This window comes from Gymnodraco acuticeps, unplaced genomic scaffold, assembly GCF_902827175.1.
Source record: "Gymnodraco acuticeps unplaced genomic scaffold, fGymAcu1.1, whole genome shotgun sequence".
Lineage (NCBI taxonomy): Eukaryota > Metazoa > Chordata > Actinopteri > Perciformes > Bathydraconidae > Gymnodraco > Gymnodraco acuticeps.
In genome coordinates this window covers 2,444,031-2,468,556 of record NW_022989894.1, presented here as the reverse complement: position 1 = coordinate 2,468,556, position 24,526 = coordinate 2,444,031, and the positions used below count along the sequence as shown (strand labels likewise).

General features: G+C 39.5%; 1 protein-coding gene across 8 annotated transcripts in view; it reads left to right on the top strand.

Annotated features, from left to right (window-relative positions):
• The window catches only part of rgs3a (regulator of G protein signaling 3a), a 145,155-nt gene that overhangs the window by 99,581 nt on the left and 21,048 nt on the right, over positions 1-24,526 (top strand). For 6 of the 8 annotated variants that reach the window (XR_004567818.1, XM_034203552.1, XM_034203581.1 and 3 more), the window contains one exon: positions 14,104-15,102. Coding sequence is in view for 7 of the 8 variants with exons in the window: in XM_034203552.1 (XP_034059443.1) it covers positions 14,104-15,102 (999 nt within the window). In the remaining variant the exon portion in view is untranslated. Of the gene's footprint in view, positions 1-2,020; positions 2,447-4,761; positions 4,900-14,103; positions 15,103-24,526 lie in introns of those variants that run through there. The other 2 variants (XM_034203594.1, XM_034203598.1) reach the window with 2 other exon arrangements.

The following is a 24,526-nucleotide window of genomic DNA, read 5'->3' as shown; positions in this document are numbered from 1 at the left end:
GTATACTATGGTGTATACTATACAATGAGCTTAGGGTGAGAGGTTTTTTGCAGACTAATAGAGGAAGCACTTTTGGAGTGAATGTATGATGAAGGAAAGTTTGTTGAGACAGCAGCAGTTACAGTCGTAGGTTCTTAGTATTAGCGTGTTAAAGAAAGTCACAACAGTAGGGAGTTTGTTGTAAAGGAGAATGTGAGGATAGTAGTGAGCAGTGAGAGGCTCGTTCTTGGTACCCTTCTTGCAAGATTACCACTTTGTTTAAATGTGCAGTCTGAAACCAAGGTCGTAAATAAATGATCTATATATGAGGTCAAATATAGCAGCAGCATCTGTTATGTCACACGTTCACATGATTAACATTTCTCTCGCTTTGTTTCTCTGCAACAGACACATGCTTTCCCCTTCATTGTCTCTAATTAGGCATGGATGAATTCCATTTGTCGTCTGTACGTCTTCTACACACACACACACACACACACACACACACACACACACACACACACACACACACACACACACACACACACACACACACACACACACACACACACACACACACACACACACACACACACACACACACACACACACAGTACTCTGTGTGCTATTTTTGAAATGTGTTGTGTTTCGAACTGTGACATCCACATTTAGAAATGGTTCAAACTGAGCACACACGAGGAACCAAGAGTTATTATAGTGAGGTTATAACTTTTTAACTCCAGTGTATTTTATGAGATGTCTGCCACTTACTGCTACAGTACGTCTCTAGTTCTTTAGTATTTAAGTTTCAGAACTATCTCAAACTCCCTTTTTTTTTGCTGAAATAAGGTCTTTAGCAAACTACCTGGAAATATGTTTTTTGTGGTTCAATGTTCTTATTCTACTGCACAATAATCTGGATACTGTAGTTGTTGCATCCAGATTATTAGAAGTTGAACGATCAATATCTTTATCATTGTATTGATTTGCTTCTATCTCACTCACGCACGCACGCACGCACGCACGCACGCACGCACGCACGCACGCACGCACGCACGCACGCACGCACGCACGCACGCACGCACGCACACTCTCTCCCTGGATGTTATTCATTGTGGCCTGTAGTGTAGGATTAATTCCCTTCTCTCTCTTCAAACATTAATGATTTCCCTTTGATGGAGTGCTGTTTGGCTTTATTTTAGTTCACATTTAACTATTCTTAACTGTGTTACATCATGGCACAGGAGCAAGGATAGATATGAGCCCGGCAGATTCATTCCTAATAAGGCACAGCCCATTATAAAATCCATTCACTGTCTAATTGAATTATGCACATTCAATACTCCAAAAAATTACCTTTACTTTGCTGAGCAGGGTTAACAGTTTAATTTACAAGTGACGGGAGTCTATTTGACGTCTTCAATTAGTATAAGTGTTTAATGACAGTAATAAGAACTGTAAAGCATCCTGCCACATATTAACAAGAAAAAGGGGTCAAATGTGGAAAGCAATGGAAACATTGAAATCTAGTTCACCTTAAGTTGATATTCTACTTCCATGATGTCAATCATTACTTTAAGCATCATCTAGAAATGTTTCTTTTTAGAATACCTTTAGTCAGAGACTGTAAGGACAACAGTGGTATGGGCAGTATTATCGAAGAGGTTTAAAAATAGCCATTTGGAAAAGCCCAGAATTGATTAGCACATGATATGAATAGATAAAGCATGATGAATAGCTTTTACATAGTTCCCCTCAGGTCTGATGCAGACACATGGTCATTATGTGTGTGTGTCTGTGTGTGTGTGCGCCTGTGTGCCTTTTATTAGGTGTGAAAGACGTGGCCCTTAACATCCTGCTCTTTGATAGGTCTTGATTCAGTGCTTTGATTTGCAACGGAGCAACTTCTAAAAATAGCATATAGAGAGAAAGAGCGAGAGAAGGACCCCGACTTCTTCGGTCTCCAGAGACTAACTTGCATTTGATCTTTTCATAACCATCTTTCCCTCTATGTTTCTCATACATCACATTTTTATAATTCCTCCTCTCACTCTCACACCTCTGTATCTCCTGATTCCATCTGTCTTCATTTCCCCTCCTTCACCAAATCCCTCTTCCCCCCCTTTCTTTCTGTCTTTCTCCCCTCTCTCTTTCTCTCCCTCCCTCCCCTCTCTTTTGAAACACACGCGTTATTACCGAGCCAGGGGAGAAGCTGGGACTGCAGCAACAACACAGACACTCTCAGAAACAAAAGGAGGAGAAAAGAAGCACTGACATATCCAGACAAACGGACAGGAAAAAAATCCCATATGTTCACATTGGATTAGCAGACGCTCTCTGTTCACGCTGCACATGTGCTCTGTCAGTGTGTGTTTGTGTGGATGAACTGTGCCTGGGACACACACCAACAATAACACATTTTAACTCATACTAGCAAACACTACGCGTTCAGATGCCTGTGTCTAAGGTAATGTATTGTTGTCTGTTTTCTTTACTGGTGTGAAGGTCAAAGTCAGAGCTTTTTCTGGGGATTTCTATAGTTGAGATGATTCTGTTTGATGATACTGTAAATATGGTGTAAATGTCAGTGACACAGAGTTTTACTGCATTCAGGTGGTGTGTGCAAGTAGCTGTATTTGCCTGCTTTGTTTACAACTGTTGTTCTGTGTCAAATTTCTCATTTATATAATCAGATATTTCACGCTGCGCAGCAAGTTTTTGTTTTTAGATTGGTTGGAGGGTTTTGCTTCTGCATGGATATGTTAACGTTTTAAATAATTTGGTGCATGATGGCGACAGGTGAATCGGGGCTCATTGGCAGGGAGTAAACAAGGAACCAAACCACTTGACTATCTCTGATTGCCTTATTTTAGACTGTTTATTTATGTAGAACAACGTATTATTGGAGGAGCTCTACAGCTGTTTATGTTGACTCTGTACCAGTGTAAACACTTTTGAGTTTCTGTCCTTTTTCCACTCACAGTAATTACTATCGAGCTGTTACCTGCTGTTAACGACACTATCTTGTTTTGTGTGGGACATTTACCTCTTGAAGGGGACTGTCATTGACAGATAGTCATTGACTAGATCAGCCGTGTAAAGAGACAGCAGGTGTGTGTGTGTGTCTCCTGCCTTTCATTGTCAAATGTTCCTAGTCACACTGAGGAGATAAAAGACGTTTCGTCTGAGTCGCTTTGAGAGGCTCTTGAGATAAGTGTGAGAAAGGTTACAGAATAGAGTGAGAGAGATCATTGGGGTTCAATTAGCTTTTCAGATACAGCAGGTATGTTTGCTTGCTAACGAGACACACCACAAATGTCCACTATATTTTACTGAATTGTCACACAATCTGCAAAAGAAAATAGCGTTAGACACAAATTAGGATCGTGCCAGGATATGTAGGCAAATGATGTCATGATTTAGTTTAGTTGATTTTAACTTTTTAACCTCGTCCAAAGTACATTTTTACAAAGAATACCATATTTAGATGCAAAGCCAAAGTTATCATACAGCTACTTGTTTAAAGGCAACATGAAACACTGATGCTTTAGACGTTTGGTTGTCTTATCGGCCTCTTAGCAATTTTTCGAAAAGTAAATGTCTGTATGGAACAAAAGGTAAAGCCATGCTGCTGGAGTCAGAAATTGCCATTAGTCTTAAACCAAATTGTACTAACATGTTCCAGCCCTCGTGCAGGCTTCATGATGCTCTTCCCAGTCTCTGCCTCTTTGAAGCATTGTTTGAATACAAATGGTGCATTGTTGTCATCAAGTCAAGGGTATCGAGGTAGGCTATGACTTAATCAATTTCAGAGTGCCAAGATATCTATAAATAGTCACACAATGAAAATCTACTGTGACCTAGACCAAAACTATAAAAAAATAATGGCACACCACTGACATACTTTAACATACAACGCCCTATAAATGTACATCCTAATGTAGATTGTCTTGCTCGATTGTACTGGGGTTTAATCTATTGGTGAGAGCTTCTACCTTGTAAAATTCAAAAGTTCCAGATTTAAAATATCCGAAAATAGAACGACATTTTGATGTGTGGCAACAAAACCAGGAAGTATAGGGACATTTTCCACATTGGCAGCTGGTATTTGACACACATGACCTCTAAGTGTTAGTGCTGCATGTTAACAGCCATTATATAGAAATGATGCTTTCAAATGTGAGTGTTTCCTTTTAAGATTTTGACAATCAAGCATGGTTCCTGTTACATATGCTGTATGTTTACCCTATGACCTAATAGCTGCATTGTGTGTCAGGAACATGTGTGTTTAAACTTGTGCTACGCATGTCTGCCTGTGTTTACAATGAATATGTGTCCATTGTGTGCTTTGTGCATCCTGTGGGACCTGGTATAGGGCCTTAATGTCTTCACAAAGAAACGCAGGGCGGTAGTGCAGGCACAAATGGACACAGATGTCAGACAATATTTACAGACACCCACACAAATCTGCAATAATGGAGACCAGTTAGTATGTTGGGTGGACATACGCCCCATGCACATGCATGCATATGTTCTCCCTGAGCCCTCGCTGCTCATTCGTCTCTTCGCATTACCGCTATCTCCTCCCTCCCTCTCGCTCCTTCCCTCTTTCCTTCTCACTTGTTTGTGCAGCTTGGGAGTTTACCTTCTTAGCCTCTTGGGCATTCTCTCTCTCTCTCCCTCTCTCTCTCTCTCTCTCTCTCTCCCTCCCTCCCTCGCTCACTCCCTCTCTTTTTCTCAACGCACAGTTCAGTTGGCCTAGCCCACACTGACAGAATCACACACACCAGCTCAGCTACCCAGCCACAAACACAACACAACAGTTTGTCAGAGGAAGTAGGCCACTTTAATGGGGATGTGTGGAGTGCCTGTATATCTGCCTTAAGTGGATTGTAACCTGGGACTGCTTCCTCTTGACAGGTAGGTTTTTTTGGACCATCTCTTTTATTTCTTAAAAGCACATCTTATTTTGTGGCTAATCTAAGAAGAAGAGGTTTCATGCAAATAGATTTTGATGGTGCTTTGGTGTATGTGGTTAGCTTGAGTTGCTGATATTGTTGCTGCTGGGGGGCAGGGAGTGGTTTAGTCTTATAGAGATAAGACGGAGAGATGGCTGGAAAGATAGGGAAAAGCAATAAAAGCTTAGTTATCACGAGGCATCTTTATGACACTCTCATATGAGGAGTTGGGTGTCAGTGTCATGCGCTGCTTTGATTTATTTAACTTAACCCTTTCTACCTTCTTCTGTTTGTTTTCTTTCTATTTTCTTAATTTCTGTCTTTGTATTACTCTCTATTACTCCATCCATGCACTCATGCTTCCTTCCTCCCTAATAGCTCTCTTTAATACAATTGCCTCGTAGTATCGACTCTCACTTAATAAACAAGAGTTATGGGCAGTATTTTGTCAACATGAGGTTATTTACATCCTCCTTAGGATGCATTTATTTTGGTTGTTTGGTCATTGTTTCTCTGCGAGGGACTTAGTGATTTAGTCCTCCACATGGCTAGAGAGTCGTAGGGTGAGAGACAGGGAGGCTGAGAGAGGAGCGATACGGAGATAGCCATTAAAATGACTCTAAACCATGTCAGAGACAGAGCCAAGCTGAGCAAACAGAGGGACAGTAGGAAGCACACTGGGGAAAATTGCTTTTCTCTTCCTCATTAGAGGAATTGTGGGGTTTTCTCTTTAAAGAAGGAGAGAGATAATTTGATGCAGGGGTGTCTAGTTTGTGTCACTTTCTGTTTGAGCAGCTGGGAGCTTGTGTTTGAATTCATGTAATGTAGAGATATATGGTGTTTTAGATTTGTTTTAATGTGAATGATGAGGCAGAAGGGGAAGATGTACCTACTCTACTCTCATACGTCCTCCCTTCAATCATTCAGAATCTATAATCCAATTAAATGGCCATTATTGGGCAAGACACTTCACCTGAACTTGCTCCTGTGGGTATTGTCCACAGTATCTGACCATTGCATGTATCATATATGTGTAATGTGTGTATATGTAAAGCGCTTTGAGTAATTGATAAAGCGCTATAATAAATGTAAGGAATTATTATTATTATGTGTTGCCAAAGCACAACTATGATATCAAAACAGTGAATTAAATAGGCAAAATGAAAAATATAAATATAATTGTATAGAAAAAAAGGAGATTAAAACACAGTTCTATACCATTAACTAAATATAGTCACTGAGCTATCAAGTTATTATTGGAACAATTTGAATGTGACTTAACTTTAAAAATGTAAGACAGGTAGTAGACAGTGTCAGTGACACACACACACACACACACACACACACACACACACACACACACACACACACACACACACACACACACACACACACACACACACACACACACACACACACACACACACACACACACACACACACACACACACACACACACACACACACACACACACACACACACAGTGCAGTTGATGGGGTTACACATCTACCATCTAGCCCCAGCTTGAACAAATGAGATGTTTGTTATTGGTAATAACCTGGAAAGAAATGTCACACATAACCCCTTTTGTCACACACACACGCACACAGAAATAATAAGACTGCAAATAAACAAAAGATAAATGCATTTTCTCTTACTATCCTTTTACTCACTCGCAATTACCCTCCGCTGTAAAGTGTCTCTACTGTAGGCTATTTTTATTATATGTACAGCACTTTGGCTCGACCAAAAATCGTTTATAAATGTGCTATATAAATAAAACTTGATTTGATTTGACTCACACATGCGCTCACACATCTCTCTTCATTCTTTCTATAAAGGCCTTCTCCAGTCTTATTCAGTGGGCACATTGTCTTCAGCTGCCTGCCGTCACGGGGCAAGTTACGTCAACGGCATTTTCTCTCTGGAGCCTCAGCTTCTATCAATAATGCCTTTGCATCTCTGGATGTGACGTTCACCCTCCCAAAATCAAAACCCCCAAATGTCTCCTTCGCCCGCTGCGATGGACTGTGTCTGTTCTAGATTCTTGATTCTCCCAAAGGTTTTAATAAGAGTGGCAGTGCACAATGTTATGCTAATCAATTGCAGTCTTTGAGGTTGACTCACTGCCAAGTGGAAGCTATTCTGTTTCAATTAGAGTTGCCGATTTACAAATTATTCCTGCTACCCTGCAGCATTTATAAATGAATAGCAGGATGAACTTCCATTGTATGATTGCAATCATTTTACCTTTAGTCTTAAGGTCGTCGTCTTTTTAAATGATATTGTTCATGATTTAAAAAAAAAAAGAGGTACTTTTATGTTCCCAGTGTTATCCTCCTGTTTTTTCCCTTTGATATACAGGCCCTTTTTTTACTTTTTCCCCCGCTCCCTTTTGTCCTGCTCTGTTTTGTCATTCCCTCTTGGCCTGATCACAATTGAAGGCTCTGACAGATAAACGACTATTACCGCCTCATGGCTCGTCTCAGTGAAATCGAGGGCAGAAGAGGCCTGTGCACTGCGGTGCATGTAATGAGGTCATTCTAAGATTGATCATCTATATGGTCTGGCCCCTTAACGAGTTATTGCTATTACACAAAGCAAGAAATGTCTCCTTAATGTTCAGACCACAGATTGATCTGGAAGGCACATGTCAAAACATCCCTAATATATATTTAGTTGTGGTGGACATACGCGCAGAGAAACACATTCAAACCTGCGGACTGCCTTCCCGTCAGTCGTCTTTTACACAGAAGCAACAATTAGGATGATTAACATATCAATTGGATATGACACACTCATCAACATAATACAACTCTTCCAAATTAGACAGAACATGCAAGTCTTTTGTAATACATCACCTGTGATTGAAATAATGTGTGTGTGTGTGTGTGTGTGTGTGTGTTTCTCAAAAACATGCTTCCAAGTAACACACATTGCTGATTTTTCTTAGAATGCCTTTCTTTTGTAAGGGCGGCTGTGGCTAAGTGGATAGAGTGCTGGACTTCGAATCAGGGGGTAGCAAGTTCGAGTCCCACTGCATTCAGCATGTCGTTGTGGGGATTGCCCACAGTACTGAATGTATTATAAGTATGTATAATGTATGTAAGTCGCTTTGGATAAAAGCGTCTAACAAATAACATGTAATGTAATGTACCTACTCGGCAGGAAGAGACACCTTGTGGGTCCTTGTAATAATTGTTTTCTTGTCACCTTATTTTTCCTTCTTCCTCTGATTTGTTCCTTTTCTTCGCTTATTCATATATTGTGAGCTCCTCCTCTATAGGAATGGTCTTAGATTATCCATTTTAAATAACTTCCATTTTCTGGGTTATCATTATATATTTGAACAGTCACTACGGTGTGCAAATAAAAGTAAAACTGGTGTTAAAGTTCCTGGTTTGATCAACTTTGTTCCTGTTTCTTGTTCTCTATTTTCATTTAATTAGTTCTCTCTTGGCTGTGTAGGCAGGAAGTCTACTGGCCTTACTGTCCTTTGAAGAAATCAATGATCTAAGTCAGTGAGTAAAGAAAACAAAAGAACAGGGTAAACAAGAGTCATTCAGACTGACTGGGCGGAGTGAAATCACTTGGACATCCTGCCAGCCAACTTGCTGTCATGCAGATCAACCACTGTACCGAGTGGAGACAGAGAGGAAGAGAAGCGGTGTCCTTTTGTTTTGTATATTTAACAGCATGTTTAACTGAGTTCTGCTGGATTAATTGAGTTTGGAGTTGAATTTGGCAAGTGTTATAGTGCAGACATTAAACCATTAATAATAGAATGAAGCAAGGGAAGACTTTAATCAATCAATGATCAACCTTTAATGTAATAGCTTACTTAAAAAACATCCAGGAAATTAAATAGAGAAAGGAGTGAAAGGAAAGAGATAAAGATGAAAGATGGCCCCGTGAAATTGAGAAGCAGGATGGGTTTGAGGTAAGCTACGACGACAGAGTTCATAGGTACATCTTTCGCTTTTGGGGAAACGCAGGACAACACAGCTGCTCCCCTAGGATGGGTCACTCGTTGCCATGGTAACCATGGGAGAGAGTTCACATAATTGTCCCTGGGTGACTGTCCAAGAGTGCGTGTGTTTTCCTGTAGCTCTATCTTCATGAGAAGATTTGACCTTAAGAGATTTAGACCTTCAGAATAAGAATTTCATTTTTGGTCACTTTTGTCAGTCTTCATTATTTCAGAGAGATACGTTTATTTATTTTTTCTACCACTCAGATGACACAGATACATCAAATATGAGTCATGAATGGGTCATTTGGTAAGTGTCATTGGAAGGTTTACCTTTTTTTATTTATACAAATTCTATTTAAAAACTCCTGCAGGATCAACTACATTAATGTAGTTGTGCAGATAATTAAGTCACAGAATGAGATAAATAAGGTAACTTTTGACTTCAATATTCTTCATATTTTAAGACTCCAAATGCAGAGCAGAGCTACAATTATATATTGATAATCTATAGGTATTGTTTGTATTAATATACAGCTTAAGAGACTTTAGGCCTATTCTCTTGTTCACTTTGTAAACCTTGAACCACACATGTTAACCTGCTGGATGCAATTGGATAAAATGTGAAAAAGTAAAATTCATTGGGGCTTGTTGATTTTGTTGTGGAAAATTGTAAGTTGCCATAATGGCTGCCTCATTGCCTTTCAAACGAATAACTGCTATAGGCTCTAACACGATGCACAGTAGTTTTCTCTCTTCAAACACTAGCTAACAATCGCCTTCGCTGTCCAACAAAGCATTACATCACATCTTCACAGTGAACTGAATCCAGGCTTTTTCTGTTTGACCCTTGACCACCAAGACTGACAAAACACCTCTAAGACTATTTTTGGATACACAATTTATGTATTATTCTGGGCATACGAATGTGTTGTGTCTGTTTGGTAGAGGTGGTCATTAGGTCATTGTGCGACTAGTAATGGTGTTCATTTTGTATCGACATAAGACAGACAAGATGGACGTTTTCCAAGTTCTCCTCTCCGTTTTCGTTGCCTTCTCTCTGCCCTTTTCCATTTACTCATCTCGTTTCTGTGTTGTTGCCATTCATTGACTCCCCTCCTCCCTTTTGCTTGTCTTATTCACTTTGTCTCCTCCATCTATTCACTCTCTTACTCTGCTTCCCACTCTCCCTGCCTTTTAGCACTGGTTTTGTTTCCTTGCTTAATTGAGGCAATGAAAGACATTGTGTTGAATCATTAATGAATTTGAGCTGTATTTGAATACGCTTGTGTGTACATGTGTGTTGCACATGCACTTAAACAAGCACATAAACACAAGCACATGACCCATTAGGCTGTTTCTATTATATATCTGTCGAAGCAGGCTTAAACAGTGTAGGCAACGTGGTCAATATTATGATGATAACGTGTCTTGAAGATGCACATGTTTGTTAATTTGACTGTTCTTTTTATAGCTCGGGTCAGACACAGCGGCTTGATTTTGTGAGTGTTTGTGTTTCCGTACTCATGTCAACTGCAGAGAGTGTAAGAAGGAACAAGTGTATGTGACAGGACAGGTGGCTCCATTGTGTCTCAAGCCATATCTCCAACAGTCATGGATTTATGTATGTAAGACAGGGAAGGAAATTGGGTTCAGAGAAGTCAAGAAAAAGAAAGACAACAACTTTGTGTAAACCTAATATGTAATGGATGGATAAAAAGACATGCTTATCACAGGGTGTCTCCAAATGTTAATAGCTCCATAAAACAATCAATAATTCTAATTTCTCTGACCTTTTTTGACTTGGACAAAGAAAGAACAATAGGTGCAGAAAGTGATAACAGCAAAGGCTTTACTTCCACTTTTCTGCATGGGTTATTTTATGAAACTGCATTTTATTCTACAAATACACCTAATATGCAGAGTACAACAGTAAGATGCCCTAGTGTTTTATTTGTAACTGAACCATTTAGACAGGATCACAGTGAGGTTAAGAGGGAGTTAGAAGGGAACATGAGATGTCTGGACCACCTTATGGCAGCTGTATATATCCATGAAAATCAAGACAAGTGAAGTTTATATCTATATCCCTGAGTCACAACTCTCGTCTCAAAGTGCATCACAGTGGCCTCGTTGGAAACATGTTAAATGAAACCGACACCAGCCAAACCAACACACAAGCAAAAGGTCTGATTAAATAAAAGAGCAGCGGTTGACAAGGTGCGACCAAGGACCAGTTTTTTCAGTACTGCTCTTTGGGGTCTTCACATTTGTAGAAGTATACGTGTTTGAATTCTTCATCCATGTTTTTATCCATTTTACGTTGCGTAGGGCAGGGTTGCAGAAGCAGGGTTGCAGAAGCAGCAAGGTCGTGTTTGATTTTTGATTTGATATACTTTATTAATCCCCGTGGGGAAATTGTTTCTCTGCATTTGACCCATCCTGTGTTAGGAGCAGTGTGCTGCCATTTTGAACGGCGCCCGGGGAGCAGTGTAGGGAACGGTGCCTTGCTCAGGGACACCTCGGTAGCACTTGGTCTTGCCGGGACTTGAACTGGTGACCTTCCAGTTGCCAAGCCAAGTCTCTATCGACTTCGCCACCACCGCCACATTCGTTCAGACATCCCCATGGATCCCCTGGTGTTCCAATCCAGAACACAACCATTTTACCCTAATTTATTTTCTTAAGGACAATACCCGAAATACCCATCACTTTTTTTAACCATAGGTTTGTATTCAAATGTAGATTGAAGGAAAAATCAAGAGCTTGGCCTCCATGTTTACACAAGATAGCCTAGCAGAGCTAAACATCCATTGACACAATGCTTTATAGCATGCCAGACCTTTCCTAATGTGTTATACATAATTAGGCCGTGACTGTTGTGGAGCTGATCAGATGTTATGTGTTATACAGTTCAAGTAAGTCAGCCATTAATTCAGGCTGCAGTCAGAGCTAGAACATTGGTTTATATATAATCTTTATACAGTGATTCAGTTTCGAAGAGTCAAAGCCTTGAGGTTTTCCACAGACATTACACACATATGACGTCAATATTTTTGCAGCAGCGACCTTAATCTCAGACCTTTGTGTCCTTTATCAAGACCAACGTATTGAAATGATGCTTACATTATTTTAATATATTTAGAAAGAGATCATAATTCACAGCATTCAATATACAAATAAAGACATACGTTATGTTTCTAGTTCAGGCCCTACACTAGAAACAAAAGCAACAAAGACTCATTTGTGTTCTTAACATTCATTCTTTTATAAATGATGCACAGTATACGCTACAATTCCGGACACTAACTTTAGTATGGTTTTCTGAGTTGATCCTCCTTATCTAATTTGCCAAAAGCTATTTTCAGAGTTCTTGAGTACAGATGAAAAGTTTAAAGAAGAGTACAACCAGGGCAACAGTGTCTGGGGAGTCTAATTTGAGCTGCAAAAGTAGACAAACAGCTTGTGAAATATCATGGGAGCTGTCTCTGAGGAGGCAGCATTATCTCCAATTAGAGCAGAGCATCATGTGACTGCAGCTCGTCATCATGGGTGAAATGGACCAGCACAATGAGGCTCTTCACAAGTCCTGCTTCAGATTTATAGATGGTAGAATTGATTTTATGGCCTGAGTTGAAGATTTGTTATTTCACAAATCCACTCAGTTACATCCTGTTAATTGTCATGGTCATGGACTATATTTATGTTCACGTATGTCGTTCCTGATGTTTTGAATCATGTCCTATGAAAGTATTAGTTTTTGACTCCATGTTCTTTAAGCCATGTTTACTGGAGCACAACCATAATATGTTGAATAGCTACAGCATGTGGATTAGGACATTGATTTGTTTATTAGCTTCTTTGTCAAAATTATGCTTTTGCCAAAATCTGTGATCTTGTTAAATGTGACTTTTGTTCGTAATGAGAAAAAACTCCAAACTGATGAGGCAGTTTTTACTCTGTAACTACTGTTTGTGAGTTATGATGAATTTTGTTTGGAGAAACAACAGAACAAAGTTGTGTGCATAACTTTAAAAACATTTTCTTTATTCAGCTTTAAATATTCAGCAACTTTGTGATCTATTGTGTGGGTTCGAATATTTGATGATCCTCCCACTGAGGGCTCTGTGGGCTGCAGTAGGTTAAAGCAGCATTTCATATCAGCCGATTTTGGGAAGGAAGTAAAAGAGATTGCTAAAGGCAGAGGGTGAAGACGAATATATTGCAGAATATTGTGGTTATAAGGAAAGTCACAGTATGTTTAAATGATGGAAACATTTTAGAGAAGATAGATGAGTGAACAGATGGGTGGCTAATATTTTGTAGCAGTAATATCATCCATTTCTGCGAGAGGTTTGCCTTGTTTTTGTGTCCAATGTCCCCAAAGGCACAGAACCAGTCAGTCTGAGTGAATCAGTGGAGCGAGCTCCAGTGTGGCACAGTAGCAGGAAAACAACAGGAAGCCCACATCACAATGTCAACTAACTGGCACTGATATCACAATGTTGTCTGACAGCATTATTCCTGTTTTGTATACAAAAACAGCATTTAAAGTCCTCATACTGTTTTTGCCTAGTTTGGCACCATACAAATCTGCCACAGCCTTTATCCCACAGGCAATAAGACTGCTAAACACCTGAGCTCTGTTAAGTGCCCCGATAAACATTCATCTGTTTGTCATCTTGCAATCTACTTATTTATATAAATAGTTATCACCGCAATAAACCGTATTTAATTTTGTCTTAATGTACATTATTTAATTTCATATTCTGTTCTTGCACATATCATATTCTATTTATATAGACTTCTTCCACTTTTTTTATTTGTATTTTAGTATATGTTGCATTGTTGGAGGAGCTCGGGTCAGAAGAATTTCATTGCCATTCCTACACTGGAGCTTATGTGCATATGACAAGAACACCTTTGAATCTTGAGTCTTGAATCTACGTGATGCCATGGTTGTAGATATTCCAGCACCTCCTGTTGAAACTGACAATGTGACGTTCTCAACAGAAAAACATACTCTATGTCATCTAGTTTGATCCTGGCTTTACGAAAAAACTAAATTCAATGTCTGCTATTATTTGGAATGAGTGCATTTTGCTTATGGTATATCGCAGTCATGCTTTGAGTTAAACCAATTTTAAAACAGCTTGGATTAACATTTCCCCCCTTCTGTTTTTTTCTCTTTCTAGATGTTGGAGCCTAAGGATGATGCCCCTTCCTGTGAGCTGGGCGGAGTCGGAGGAGATCACGGTGGTGTGTGCCTGCACATGCCCCCCCGCAGCTCAGAGGGTGAGGAAAGCAGCCTGTACCCCTCCAGTCCCTCAGAGCCCCCAACCCTGGGCAGCCCTCACACCTCAGAGCCTCTCACCCCTCTGGATGAGGTCTACATGCCTCTTGGGGGACTCATGGGGTCTGGGGATAGACACAAGGTGCCTCCCACACCACCTCCATCCACCGAGGGTGAGGACTGGAGGAGCATGGAGGGCAATGAGATGGAGATCTGGAGGGAGGTGAGTACGTTGGAGAGCAGTAGGGAGGAAGATGAAGATGATTGGGCCAGCAAAAAGAGTGTCGGCAGTGAGGGCGGAGAGAAAGTGGAAGAAGAGGGGGAAGGAGAGGATGAGGGAGAGAGGAATGAAGAGGAGGTCAACCTAAACCTGGTGGTGTCCAACACTGATGAAGAAAACGCCTCTGAGCCACTAGAAACCAACGCCCCCCCTTCCTCCTCATCCTCCTCATTTGTCATCCCCGAGCTGCGCCTCGACCGCTCCTTCAGTGCCGACGCCCTCTCCTCACCCAACACCGATGAAGAAGAGTACGACGAAGAAGACGACGACGACGAGGAGTCCGAGGAAGAGGACGATGAAGACGACAGTGACGATGCCTACCTGCAGCGTAGCGACAGCAAGCGCCGCAGCATGGTGGAGGGTGCCACCTGTGAGAAGCATGGGGGGGGGCGGCTCAGCGTGCAGAACTCCCTCCGCAGGCGCACCCACAGCGAGGGCAGCCTCCTGCAGGACCCCCGCACGCCTTGTTTCACCTCCGACAACGCCATCAACTGCCTGGAGGCCGGGGGGGCGCACCACAAGGGCGGCTGGACACTCCCCTCACCCAAAACCCTGAAGAAGGAGCTGACCAAGAGTGGAGGCTCCATGCATCAGCTGTGCATGCTGTTCTCTGGGAGGAAGGTAAGCTCATCACACTCAAACAATTATATAAACTGAGGCATGTGTGGATAGAGTTAAAGAAACGCAGATATTAAAACAGTCATTACAACAAAGAAACACACTGATAATGGGATTTGGTGCTTCGGTTTTCCTTTCTAAACTCACATACTTTGTTAAATGTCTGTTAAATATCTCCTCACTTTCGTACCAGCAGCTTGAGTGATCCAACAGCTCAGCTCAGTCTCAATTCACTGGTATTTGTAAAAAGAGTGCCATCAAGTGGTCAAACAAAGCTAATACAGATATTCCTGTAGTCACAAGATAGCGATATCCATCAAAATGTTTTAACTAGATCTTAACATATTAACTGCAAATACAAGCACACTGATTTGAATGTATATAACGCCCTGTCAAACATATGCAACATTCTGACTCTAAGACTTACCTTTACCTCACATCTTACATATAGATCTACCTAACCACTCTCTATATATACAAGTCAGCACAAGTCATGACACAAAATTAAACAAAAACACTGTCACCCCAAATAAATTCAGTATTTTGACCTGCTTTCAGCAAATTGCACATTTCTCACATTTATTTTGTACGAAACATTAACATCTATCTGTTTTTGAGAAAGCACAAACAAATGTATGTTTAAATACAAATAAATGAACATACAATATAATATGTAACACAGTGAAATGTCGCTTGAAAGTAAAGAAAAATTCACTTATGAGATCATTTGTTTTATATGAAAAATGCTCTATTTTGTTTTTAAACTTTGGAAGTATAACTACATACAGTATATATTTTTGTCAGCACTTATAAAAGACTGTAGTACAGAATTCTGTAATACAAAATGAAATATATTAACTCAATAAAAAAGCATGTTTTCTTATTTTTAAATGAAGTTTGTGCAGTGAGCCACTGATCATGCAGTAGTAGTTGTCCTAGTTGTCCAACAGAGGGAAGCATGCATCACATCCTGTTAGCCCAGCTGCCTCACACACTGTCAGTGTGCATCACATCTTTACTCACTTCACTTCGGCCAAGGCTGAGTAATACACAATGATTGACTAATCTCAGTACCTATTATGATGTCATGTAATTAATCATTTCTCCACAATGATTACACAGGAATGCAGACAGGACATCTCAGATTTCGTCCAACAAAGTTATTCATAGTAGTTTGAACTGTCCACCTATTACATCAGTATAATGTATTGCGACAGTGACATCAGAGCTTCACAGATATCCCATAGAGACTCAATGATACACAAATAACAAAGGTGATCAAGTGCTCACTTTGTCATGTAAAAAATCAGAAGCGCTGTCCGGTTTTATCTGTCTCTCCTTTCTCAGTCTGTCAGCACCTTGGGTCTCCTTAAATGGCAGTGTGTGTGTGTGAGCTGAGCTGTGCAGAGGAGGAATGCAGCAGACAGGGCTGCAGCATATTGGTCTTGGCAGATTGAAGGGGAATTTTACTACCTATTGGCGTCATGCACACTGCTCCTTTCAATCCCCCCCCCCCCCGTTATTTAAAATGATCTGCCAACCCCCCTAATTTATAAACATAGTAACATCTCCAGGTGCAGAATGTGAGTGTGTGTGTGTGTTTGTCTCAACATAAAACCTTTATTTCATCTTCAAAGTGGATGGATCTGTTCTGTAATCAGTTCCTACATATAGGTATAGTCTCTGTGATGGTGTCAAATATGAAAAGAAGCATTTTCATTAAAAGTGTTAACAGTAAAGGCTTAATTATAATTATCTATGGTGGGTATTGTTAAAATTAGTAATAGTAATTTGTGAACATTTCATCCAGTCTTACTACTTTTAATTAGCTTTATATACATTTTAATCAGATGTCCAGATACATACATGTCTCTCCTTTTCTCTCTCTGCTGTCTCTCCTTTTCTCTCTCTGTCGTCACCTCTCGTTTCTCTCTCTGCTGTCACCTCTCTTTTCTCTTGCCAGACGTGTTTACTCGTCCTATGACAAGCACCTCCTGTCTTTCTTTCCGCTCTGCAGCTTTTCTTCTCACTTGATGTCTTTAGTGGCCTTTCACCAATGCAAGGAGAGCCAGAGACAGACAGAGAGCAGGGCTCGAGAAAAAATATCAAGATTGTTTTACTTAGAGATTTATCTTGGCTACAGATGACAATAAATGCTGTTATTCCTGTTTGCCAGCTAAATCAGAAGGGATCTTCTATGATACTTTTCAAAATGAAGTCTTAAAGTGATTCCTTGACACATTTTTAAAAGAAAGACATTTTTGTCATTTACAGTAGAATGACAAACATTAGTTTTATCTGTCATATGATTGTTTTGCAATACGTTAAATCACAAAAATACTTAGCTATCCTTATGGACCAGGAAAAGTCCATAGTTTACATAAGAAATGAATAGTTAGTCAAATGTGATAAGACATATAGTCATCAATGCTGATACATGTCTTTCTTTACTCAGCTGCACTGACATTTACCAACAAATCATTTGCCTCCTTTTTTGTCTGCACTTTCAAATCTGTTTGTAATGGTCTATGTAAAACCTTCTAAATGGCATAGCCAAATATAGAGATGATCATTAGATAAAGAAATCAGGAGCTACGAGAGCTTCAGCTGGATGATAAAGGTCAACAAAGAATGTTTTGCTTCTAAGGGCTCCAGGTTTAGAGAGTAAAACATTACAAATGGAAATGTAATGAAATGAGAAGGTGTTGTTTAAAGAAATCCACTGATCTGTTTTATAGTCTGTAGCCTCATTGGAACCTCAGAGACGGAAAGATCCTATTTTCTGTCACAATGAGAGGCATGCAGTAAACAACCACATCAACTTAAACCACTGCTTATTCCCTCCAATCGGACCAATACATATATTCTCTTACTATCCAAAACCCTACAATCTTTCCGGAAACCACACCATCTGTTGTTGCATCCACACAGACACTATTGCAAAAGACACGTGTGGATGTGACCCATCGCTTTCGGCTAAAACAGACCAAACATTTTGTTTATGGGTCCTTAATGTTTGTTTGAAATCTGGATAAATCATCGACTGTCTTTCCAGACGTTTGGGGCGGAAACAATGTGTTTACTGGTGGTTGTGTGATGGCTTACATTCCTGCCCTGTGTCAAGGATACACAGGCTGCATAGTACACCATTTAAAAAAGGGTTAGCATGCATTCATACTTAACAACAGGTTAACTAACAGGTGGACACACACACAAGTACACACACACTCAGACACATTAATTGATATGTTGCCATGGACCCAGGATGAATCCAAAAGGTGGTAAAAACCTCCAGGTGACATTAGCTCATCTTTTTATTTAATGGTAGGGCACTTTTAACACAGACATCCCATCTATTATTATTATTAGTATATCTATCCTTCCACTGATACAAACCTGTAGGCTATTGCACAACTACAACATATTATTGGGCTGCTATATTTCATTTCATTTTTTTTCATTTAATCGTTTATTTAGCTGGGACAATGCACATTAATGAACACTTAAAATATAAAAATGCAAATAGTTTAAATATGCCGGATTTTAGCTTGGAGCTCATTTCCATCCGCAGTCCCTCACATAAAACATTTAAGAACATGACAATTATACACATAGCAAAAACAAATACATGATATGCAAAAAGTGCAAAAGAGCAAGAGCAGCACACACAAGTATTTACCACATGGCAGGACAATATAGCAGCTACGACATATAAAGTGCAAGAGAAGATACAAGAGCTGTGCAAGAGGAGATACCCCTGTGTTAAAGTGCATTTAGCAGTGATTGCACGTCTGTTTGTTTCTCAACCATTCTTTGAGTTGACCTTTAAAGCTATTGAGAGTGGGACAATCCCGTATCTCAGTTGGGAGGCTATTCCACGATGAGCTGCCTTTAACGGAGAGGACATTTTGTCCAAAAGTGGTCCGTCTGCGGTGGACCTCACAGTCTCCTCTGGTTTCTGACCTAGTGCAGCGTCCAGTGTGTTTTATGTGGATGGATTCCCCTAAGGGAGGGGGGGCCAGTCCATGTAAACATTTATAAAAAAAGCACATACTTTTAAAAGACTTAAAATTGTCAAAACTCAAGAAATTGTGTTTTTCAAGGATGGTACATATTTGTTGCTGGCAAAAGTGCACACAGCTTTATCTTCCAAAATGTCCCAAATTGGGATCAATAAAGTATATCTTATCTCATCTATACTGTCTGACACACCTTTGTCCTTCAGGGCTAAATCCAAAATAAGAATCTATCACAAACATGGAAGAATCCAAAAATAGAGCGCAAACAAACAACATGCTCCTACCCGTGTACGAAGAATCCTATGCCCTTTGGACTTAGTCAGATCTGTTATCCCCTGTAAACATTACTAAAAAAAATTCTGTTGTTGTGTTATTTGATTTTGTCTGCTACCATATGAGTTAAGGATCCTTTGGTCCTGAAAGGCCCTACACAAATGCTATTTATTTATAATAATAGTCTGTTCTATAGGCTATAATAGAAAGCCAATAACCTTTGGAAAGACAATACCAGTACAGTGATGTGTGTGCGCTATTTTATTTATTTAAATGTACTTTAATGATTCAAAGATTCCTTTACGAAAAGCACAGGACAAAGTACACAAAAATATGTTTGTACCTGCAGTTTTTCCAAATTTCCTGGATGAACAGGACAAACAGTTACAGGAAAAAGTGCTATTTCAGGCCCACGCAGAGAAATATTTGTAAACTTGTTGTACGGATAGGTTATCCTTAAGTACCTCCGCTACACTCTGTGGTCTTTTTAGACTAAACTATTAGCGCTGACGTCCCATCATTTCTCAGGCCTTAATGTGCATGTTGCTTGTTGTGATCTTGTCCTATCTCAAATGTTATTGTATAGGAGAGCACAGAACTTGTTGATATGAAATCTGCGGTGTGTCCCTCACATGGGTCAGTGCGTGAGTCCAGAGGTAATAAGAGTTTATGTTTTTTACTGAATGAATGGCATAAGAGGTTTGTGGAAACCAGTCAAAAATACAAGGAATCAATAAGCGTCCCTTCAAGTGTTGTTCGTCCAAACATGAAGCAAATGTTGCGCATGTCGAGGGCAGAGGTGTACGTCAGAATCAATATGTATTATTTACATGGATATGGAATGAATAGCATTGTAGGTAATCAATTGTTATTTTTCTATTTAACTTTACAGTGAATGGCCTTCAGGGAACAAAAGGTCTCCAAGGTTCAAATCCATGTGAGATGCAGCCAGGCTGAATTTGTCCAGCCAATATCTAATTGAGTAACATGTAAATATTTACTGAGCGAACTGACCGAGCTTCCAGGACAGTCAACAAAGTACTGAATCACTCAAGTGTCTATTGACAAAAAAATGCAAAGGAACTGGATGTGATGTTTTTCAGTTTAAGGCGTTGTCTGTTGAAGAAGTTGTGGCACACTTCAATCACACACACACACACACACACACACACACACACACACACACACACACACACACACACACACACACACACACACACACACACACACACACACACACACACACACACACACACACACACACACACACACACACAGGCGTAAGCACCCCCACACAAATAGATATCATGAAATCCCCCCCCCCCATGTTACTGTCTCTATGTCTGTCAATGTTTCAAATCATGCACGGCAAATATGCATTTTACTTGCAGTTTGATTTAACACAGGGGCCAATAAAGCAGGTTTCTCTTTCTTGCCAATGTCAACTTTATTGGCTTGAATGTGAGTGGTTACCAGCGGATTTGATCAACTGGGGATAGTTACCTAGCATCAGCTGACTTGTAGGAGGTGCTTTAGTAGGACAGAGCCTGCAAGCCCTGCTATTAATCTACAGTATAAATGTTTTTTGATTAAATGTTATACTTATTGCTCCAATCAAGCCCTCTTAAGATGCATATTAGAAATCAAGGTTGGATAAATCACATATGGTTGGATATAGAAATTAATCTCAACTTTAACAAGAGGCTTTGATGATTTACTGGTAATGAGTTTTAGCTGGCGTTACAATAAACACCTACCGCTATGAATAGATCACTGCTCACATTAAATCAGATACATCCACTGTTTAATCCATTCCTGAAGCTATCTTGTGTTATGGTTAAGCGAGGCTAAACAACTTTTTAGATACCGAGTATCAGCTCCATGCAAAATGCTTCAAACTCACAACTTGATAGGCCTTAACAGTTGCTATTATTGCACATTTGTTTTTCAGGGGAAGGGTTTAGCAAGTTTGTTTTTTGTTTGCATCCTGTTCACTAAATATAGATATCTTTCTGGGATAATGTTTTCCGTCAGATTAGGACAAGTTCATAAGATATTTTGGCTTCATAGATAACCAGACGTACAGTTTGAAATAGAAACATTCATTGTCAGTGAGAAGATGTGATAACAGAGTCCTCTTGAAATGTCTCTTGATAGAGATTTGATTGTGACTTTGACTAATACAAATACTTCTTATTATTAAATATATTCTTCACATCATTTCTTTCTTCCCTGCCAAAAGTCAGCATGACATTTAATGATGTTTTACTATAATCCTAAAATTTTCTAAATATGTGTGTGTAAATGAGTCTTTCATAAGATGGAGGGTGGAAAACTGCCGTATTATTTTTAAAATAAGAAAAAGGCATCATATAAAATAAATATGTATCTTTATTATACTGATTTATTGAAGGGCTGAAAACTGAAAGTGCTCAAATGGGTTAAGAGTCCGTTTTTTTTCAACAAAACTGGCAGCATTATTCAAAAATCTTTACTAAATGTTGCTTCTTGTGACCTTATCAGATTTCACACCAATTGTTATTCACCAGGGAAGACACAATACGACCAAAAACTCAGCCTGTGTACCTCTTTTCTGTCTCTCTTTTTCTGTACTACACTCAACTACAAATCCCCGCCCCGAGCATTAAGCTCTTGCTCAAGCAATTCTTTGGCTGTTTGTGATTATACATTTTTTAATGAACTACCTGGATAGTCTCTGCAGTGAACCATGTGTGAAGGAGTGTGGGAACAAGTTGTTTCCATCCATTACATCTGATATTCTTGTAATACAATGAGAATGAGTAATATAATAGAGTCCTTTGATTCGCAAAGAAATGTTCCTGTTTGTTTCCAATTTGAACACAAAAGTCAAACGCTGAATGTCAGAACACAGCGGCCTCTGGCACTTCACTTTTAACTCTATCCTCATTGCAACAGATTACATGACACTTGCTACCAGCGCTGACATTTGATAAAACAGGTAAAACAGGGGCCATGCTCTTGTATGATAATAATGGAACAATATAACATAATTACAATTCAAAGCCTGGAAATGGCATTGATAAAGGACTTTGTTTCAGTTTGTCTCAGTTGCTCATACTGATCAAATGAATATGACGACAATGAACATGACTAACCCAATAACGAGAAGGAACATCAACAGTTATTAGCCGCAATCACATCTCCTCAGTGACCTTTAAATTAAAACACTGTTCAGGGCTTTGATGATGTCTTTCTTTCGTAAGACGCGATGTCTCGATGTCATGGTACTTAGTCACTGGAACCATTTCAGCAGACCTGTGCTTACTGCCCACTTTAGTGCCCTAAAGCGTAAACAGTAAGGGCAATAAGTGACAAGACTTTGGATGCTGTTACTGTTACAACAAAGCCCTCGCTTGACGTTGGCCTAATCCGAGAGAGGATCCAGAAGGCCTCAGAGTTGTGTCCTGTGTGTATTTGAGTGGAGGTGTTTACAGCGCCCGTTGCCATAGCAGTATTTTAGCTGAATTGGGAATCGGTTACATAAATATTGATAGATGGTTTCTCGGATATATATGCACATGTGCACAAAACACACTGGCACTAACGCACACAAGTTCACACCCTACGTAGGCTTTGGATCACATATAACCAAATATAATACTACAAAATGATAAAAGGTCACAGCTAAAGGCAGGCAGGACATTGTATAAAGGTGTAGTGGAAAGTGTTTCAACCATAATAAGATTCAGGTTCAATTACCAACATTATCATATTTTGCTTTGATTTGTCCATTATCTAATTATAACTTGACAAAAGCCTTTAATTTACCTTAACATTATTAATATACTTGGCTTATTAACTATTACTAACATGTGTTTACTTATTGAGATAATACAGCAGCCACAAACAATTAAAATTGGCGCAGACAATCTCAAAACAAATGGTGAGATCAACGGCTGCAGCAACCTTTAACTATCACAACCTTTTGTTGGAGTCCCTGTGTGTTCTGTATTTAGAGCCATATTTGTACATACAGTGAGGCTACAAGTACGCTGTGCACTTTATGTGCATGCCAGTTATTTGATCAGCACGTTTAGCTGGCTAAGATTGAAGTTTAGTCACACACAACTGTGTAGCAGCACATGCAGAAACACACACACACACACACACAATCAATCAATCAGAAGGCAGGAGTCAGGGTGAACAATGCTGGGGCGATGATGGGACCACACGTGCTGTCCTCACAGGACGGGAACAGGGTCAAGGGAACAATAAGAGCTGGAGGTAGAGATAGGGACATCTTAGTTGACTTTATATTAGAAAGAGGTGTGCATTATGAAATAATTACATTTCTTTTGAAAATGTAGCTATTACCTCAGGGTTCCTGTTTCTGGCTTTCCTGCTATGATTACAACAATTTGTAGTATGTTCCTTATTTAATAGACTAAAATACCATTCAGTTTCCCCGTAAGACAGCATTCATCTTTCTGGCTGTTTTGTGCTTCCATTCATTACACTTGAATTAAGGCATATATTGATTTATTATTACATTTAATAAATATTAAAGTTATGTTTTTAGCTCTAGTCTGAGTAAATTATCTTCAAAATAAAATGTCTAGAGTTGTGTTTTTTGATACAGAGAACTACTGCACCGCCTTCAATGCTTTTCTTTAGGACATTTTGTTCAGTAAACAACTGATAAAACACAAGCACTCAATCCATGTTTGCTCTGTTATTATCATAAAAGCTGACATAACGCAAACAAAGTAAACAAGGAACTTTTATTTTTGTTTAAGTATAGATTTCCAGAGTCCAGAGTTTCTCAGTACTAAGCCTTGAGGAGCACCATAGCAGTTCATAATTTATAACCGCTGATCTTTATAATGTGCTTGACTTTTTTGTTATTGTTCTGCATCCGTTTTTAATGGATTGTTTATTCAAGGGAATGAATGATGATATGACCGCAACATTTAGCTAGTTGAGGCTAATGGATTTGCAATATAAAACACATTAAATGAGGCTTGCAGACAGAAAACTCAGGGAACAGATGTTTCCACCTCTCTGTCACTACACAAATAGAGGCCAACGTTAAAGTCAGATATTACACAAATGCTATGTGTTGTTTACTTCCACTGCGAGGTGAAGCACTTTGT